Source organism: Netta rufina (assembly GCF_964035555.1).
Source record: "Netta rufina genome assembly, chromosome: 5".
In the NCBI taxonomy this organism is placed as follows: domain Eukaryota; kingdom Metazoa; phylum Chordata; class Aves; order Anseriformes; family Anatidae; genus Netta; species Netta rufina.
In genome coordinates, this window is record NC_140128.1 from 54,185,722 (window position 1) to 54,191,721 (window position 6,000).

General features: G+C 38.1%; 1 protein-coding gene across 2 annotated transcripts in view; it reads left to right on the plus strand.

The window, feature by feature from the left end:
* The window catches only part of WDR20 (WD repeat domain 20), a 45,228-nt gene extending 39,741 nt beyond the window's left edge, over positions 1–5,487 (plus strand). For both annotated transcript variants that reach the window (XM_084287768.1, XM_084287770.1), the window contains one exon: positions 4,252–5,487. In XM_084287768.1, the coding sequence (XP_084143894.1) occupies positions 4,252–4,305 (54 nt within the window). In that variant the 3' untranslated portion in view covers positions 4,306–5,487. The remainder of the gene's footprint in view (positions 1–4,251) is intronic.
* Positions 5,488–6,000: the final 513 nt, after the last annotated feature.

The following is a 6,000-nucleotide window of genomic DNA, read 5'->3' on the forward strand; positions in this document are numbered from 1 at the left end:
TTCAAGTGACTCCAAGAATATCACTGTTTTGAACAAGAATAAACTACATGTGGAATACTCTTAACAGTAAATGCAATTATTATCTGAATAGCAGTAATAGCTTAACAAGTCAATGCCATGTTTGCATGGGCATTCGTTAGGTCAGCTGTTGCTGGTTTAATTGCATTAGTGAAGTGTACTGTGAGACCTTTTAGCCTGTATCTGCCTAAAAGGCTTTTTTAATACCTGTTGTATTTGTTACAGCGGACTGTTTGCTTTTCTTTCTACTTTCCAATTTCAAAACAGCAGGAAAGACAGGCAGGGTTCTGACATCCCGCATGTTACTGAGGCAGCTGCTCTGTTTTACTGTCCAGGGCGAGCACCGAGTGCGTGCCAAGAGAGCTGTGAATTAGCACATAAGCAGTAACTTTACAGTAACCTGCCCACGTGTCCGAACTTGCAGTTTAATATCTGGACTAGTGAAATCTTTGGCTCCAATCAGTTCTGTTCTAATTTACACGAAGAAAATACGAACTCTGTAGTTACTGATGGCATTTATTCTAAGTAGCAGTGTCTTCCTGGCTCGTTTTTTAAATGCAGCAGTTGTGTCCTGATCTCTCACACACTTAGTTTCTGTTGGGAAACTTTGTGTTTCATATTATTGCCTGGGGAAACAAACAAACAAACTTTGTGCATATGTGGAACTTCTTGAAAAACAAACCCCTGCAATCTTGTGCATTGTGAGGAGGGCTGGTCCTAACGCTGCTGCAGGTCTTTCTGAACAGACCACGGGTGTGACTGCTCTGAAACTCGGATGGGAGCAATCTTACCTATCGTATTTGTTAAGGCTTTTTCTGCCTACCAATATGTCTTAAGGTTTTTACTAAATATGCAAAGTCCTGTGAGTTTTGGGAAGTCAGAGAGAATGCATTGATTAATGTGGTGCAGTAGCTTGCCCTAGCAGCACTGCTGAAACAGGGTGTTTAATGCTCTTACATTGCTAATTGTCATAAGGCAAACGACAGTCCTCCACCAGAGAAGTGTGTTCGAACAGAATTCGAACAGCAGAGTATGCTGTTGAGATGGCAGATGATGCAACACCTACTTGTAGGACTCTTGCTGAGGTTGTGATGAAGGTTGCCTTATCAAATTCCTGGCTTGGCTCCATTTCCAACCCCTGCTAGACCCAAAATAAAATTGCTAATAAAAGGCTATGTTTGTTTTCAAAACTGTTTTTGAACAGTCTCTTAATGTGTCTCTGCTGCATGCTCAGTGTGATGTTTGTTCTTCAACTTCAAGCTGATGCAATGTACAGCACAGCAGATCCGGAGCTGTCATATCGCAATTCCTCATGTTTTAATCCTTCATGTTTTCTGTCACTGCTATTAAACTGTGCAGCTTTGCTCTGAGTTACTGCAGCTTTTGTTCCATCCTTCACCACCTGCGTGGTTTAGCCACAGAAAGCACCGTGGGCTAACTTCTTTATCTTATGTATCCATGCAGGAACTTTCTAGACTTTTTTTTTTTTTTATAACCTTACTCGTTGTATTATTCCCAGAGAATGTCATTACAAGTGTTCTAGGCCCACACCCAGATTACAGACCAGACTCTTATATGGTAATTTTTGTATGAAAACTTAGCTTTTTTTCCAGCTGTCACATGCTTTTCTAAAACTGGCTTTCCAGAGCTTCCTACGTTGTACTTAACTAACTTCTTCATAATGGCAAAGCTCCATGCGATCTTTCTTGTTACTCAGGACCCACCCAGAACTCTTAACCCAATTCTGTAAAACTTTTATGCCTAAATGCCAAATTTTTATTCTTGCTTTCCTTATATGAACATCTGAGGTCTCAGATGTCATCTTATGAAGTTGAGTACTTGGAAGAACTTGCAGCATTTCTGACCTCTGTCACACAAGCAAACCTCTGGGATGGCCATCTCCTCATTGTAGCTTGACCAAGTTTTAAGGTGCTGCTTCCTAAGTTTATGGAAGTTTTTGAAATGTCTGCCTGCAGTAGCAGATGTGTTGATCCTGAGATTGTTTCCACTTTACTGACCCTCTCCCCTGCCTGCCCAGATTTGCAGAATTCATTTAGAACAAGGCTTGAAATCTGATTTCCTAGCATCTCTCAGAGCCACCCACACGGTGCTTTGTCTTTCTAAACCAGGAGGCATTCATGGGGTGGGAGATGCAACCAGGACTGAGCAAATCCTTGTTCCTAGTCTTGGAACTTAAATTCCAGAGTTGCTAGTAGTTTTTGGGGAATCAGGCTTCACACTACGTGTCAGTATGTGCTACCTGTTTCTAGAGCAGCTGTAAGATGAGTGGCTTGATTTTGTTAGCCAACAATCAGCTGCATTACAGTGTAAATGTGGTGGTAGAATAGTGCTTATTTCTTCTGCTTATGTAGCATGGCTATGATCCTGCTGAAAAAGGCTTCATATTACACCATCCCTAGTACTTTTTTGTGGGTGCTTATAAAGAATGTTTACATATGAACAGTTTGGATTATTGATTTATTAAAGACTGAAAATAAGACTTTTGGGACATCTTTTTCGAGGGTGTGTGAAACTTGCTTAGTGGACATAGTCTTCTTGTGAGAAAGACCTTCCAGTTGTTGCTGGATTTAATAGACTTCTGAGGAATGCTTTGATAAGCGAACTATGGAGTTCTGTTTTGTCTTCATCTCTTTTAAACAAAGCTTTCTTGATAAACATTTTCAGAAATGCTTCAGTAGCTTGTTTTCTCTAAAATTCTGCCTTTTTGCTACTCCTTAACTAATAATAAAACTGTCTTTTCTTCTTGTTACGTATGCAGTATCTTTACAAAGCCTGAATGACACACAGGTTTAAAGACCAACCCATTTCAGTCTACCTCAACAGTGTTTGAACCAGATATTCACAAGATATTCATAAGTGCCACATACATTTATTATATATAAATGTATATAAAAGTGTATACATACACACGTGCCCACACACTTTGCTATAAATCCTACAAATGTATCTGGATTTGTGTGTCGGAATTGGTGGAATAGATGTGGGGTTTTCTTTTTTAATTAAAAAAAAAAAAAAAAGTTTTGATTTTAGTCAAAATGTGGTGACTTGAATCCAGCCAATCCAGACCTCCTTCCACCTCTTTGTCTGTGGTCAGGGTTTTCTTCCATCAGTAGTGACTTTTCAGTTCTGGGATCCAAGCGAGAAAGAGCTCCTGTAGATTCCGAAGCTGTGTGCATTCTGCATTGTGTGTTAGTTGCTGCCTGAACTTGTCTGGTTTGATGGATCTGAGTCACAGGATCTTAATTTTGAGGTAAGAAATTAAGCTGGTAGCTATTTAGCGGAATTGCTAAAAGTGCATTTGCCATGCCTGCATAGTAAGAGTTGCTCCGTGATACTCATTGGTGATACTCATAAGCTTCCAGCTTAGCTGCCGTGGTGGTGCAAGTCTGCTGGCAGTTGTTATAACAATGACATTGCAAGAAGATGAAATTGCATTTTGATATTAAGCTTTTCCTATATAAGTCTGGCATACATTTTTTATGCGAATAACTAAAAACGGGCTACTATACATAAATCAAAACTGGGATCTGTCGCCTACAGTATAGTTGCCTTAATATGGAACCGCAACCCGTCTAGCTCGGGGTGCCGCACAGTAGCAGCATTATGCTTGAAATAAAGTCAATCTCCATTTATTGGAACGGTAATGCAGTTTAAAGAAAAAAATCCTGAATGCAAGCTTAAATTGTAATGGGAAACTTCTACTGAACTCCTACTTCGTGTTTCATTCTCCTTTACAATTACCAAACTAAGTATTTGGTTAGATAATCTATTTTTCTATTTAAAGCTTGTAATATTCAGTGGCATATAAGAGATTGAGCATTTCCCTGTATCAGGTTAGTTGTCAAACTTGTTGATATTGAAATAGGTTTGTTTGTTGCTACCCTAATAAAATGATGATCACTTTTTTGGTGTATGATTTTTAAAGTTGCACAGCTCACAATGACTCAAAGTGCAAGGTAGACTGAAATCGAGTGCTCGCATCAGATTCACCGTGTGTCAGGAACACACGCACTTTCTGCCTTACTGAACGCTTTGGTGTGTGCTGCTTGACTGATACAACAGTGGCTTAGATTCTCGTAGGAGGGGAGGTGCTGATACTTACAGTAAGCAAGTGGTGGTAAAAATAAATTGTACTTTAGCTTCAGGCTAATAATTTTATAAAATTATTGTCAGGTTCTCTTGCTGGATTAATGTAAACTGCTTTGTTTGCAGGGTTTATTGTCATCCCAAAACCAGGCCAATTCTCCAAGTGGAACTGTAGTATAGCCATCACACTACTGCTAGCAAATCTCTGAACACAGGACAAGAAGTAATGACAATGGAACCAGGAGCTGTTCTTCAGGCAAAGAGCATCACAAATTATAATGTGGCAGAGTGTAAACATGGAATTATGTGAATCACATAGTAATTTGCAAAGGAATAATGTAATGAGTTCTTATTACAGCTACTACTGCTAGCTGCTCACCCAAGGAAGAGTTTTCACTTAAAAACAAAACAAAAAAAAAGCTTCCTTTGGTGCTGCAGAAAAAAATAGTAACATTTTTGGTTTTCTTTATACTTTTAAAGTCCAGTGTAATTTAATCTATATATATAAATATATAAATAAAAGATATATATATATAGTGTAAAATAAAGTATGTTTCTTAAATCCAAGTAAGTTCAATGGTTAAATTAGTACTTCACCATTGTTTATTTTGCACTGATTTTTTTTAACCAGAGATGGCTAGAAGACAGCCTGGAATGCACTCGTAGAAAATGAAAGTCATTACTTTCTGGCTTCAAAATGTTATTCAGGAAGATGGATGCTGCAATCTTAGATTTTTAAAACAAAATTGTTTTGCACTTAAATAGTTTAATGCTAATAGAAAATTACTTTAAATCTGGTGTCCAAACACCAGGAAAACTATGTTGTGGAGAAAAGATCCTTTGTATCTATTAAACCTTTATTTTAATATTGTTGTTTCCAACTGCAATCAGCTCTGTATTATATGTACAAATAATGTAATTCAGTGGTGGGGGAGGGGAGTAATGGATCATTACACTAGAACTTCTCATTCATTTAAGAAAGTGATATTTCTAATTCAGAAAATACATATTAAACTATCTTGAATATGCATTTTTGTTTACTTTCTGTTCAAATTTGATCAGCTTTGATGTAATCAATCCTTTGTTGAATTAAATGTTTGGTACAGAAATATAATCTAAACTTTGTAGAACAAATTCCTTTAAAAAGTCTTACCTAGAACATTGCTTCATATTTAATATAGTTGAGTTTTGACTAGGAAAATGAAGTAATGGTGGTCTGTTCTCATTCTTAGTGGTTTATCTCCAAATCCCTCGTGTAGCAGAAATCTTGCAGACAACTTTGTGGGATGAGGATTTTGTAGTTGCATAATGTTGTCTTGGGACTTCAGAAGTGACCGTTCCGACAGTAGTAGACAAACACCTTCTGACCTGGCAAACTAAAATTACATCAACATGTAGGAGCAGCTGGGTTTCTGAGGCAACTTGTTTGTCCTGTTTACAGGCATCTTGTTTACAATTCAACACTTTGATAAGTACGATGGAAATACATATCTGTTTGTATAGTTTAATGCTGCTTGTCTGAACACACATTTTCAGTCAGTAACAGAACACTTAAATTGTTTTCAGTATTTCTTGTGAAGATGGAAAAAAAAAATAAATGGTGCTCCACATCCAGCCCCAGTAATGACAGATGATAAAAGTACCAATCATATCTTTCCTCCTTTCCTATGCAGAAATAGGCAGCCTGTTGCTGAGTCTTGCAGGGAGGCAGAGCAGAACCGAGGCCACAATGTGAGGGCACACCTCAGCAAAATCTGCCCGTCCTACTCTCCAGCAATGGAGGGGGGTAGAATGTTTCTCATTGCAAGTAAACATTAGACACCTTCGGGCATGAGAAGCTAGTGTTTTTCAGGAAATGAATTAAAAGTTGTAGAG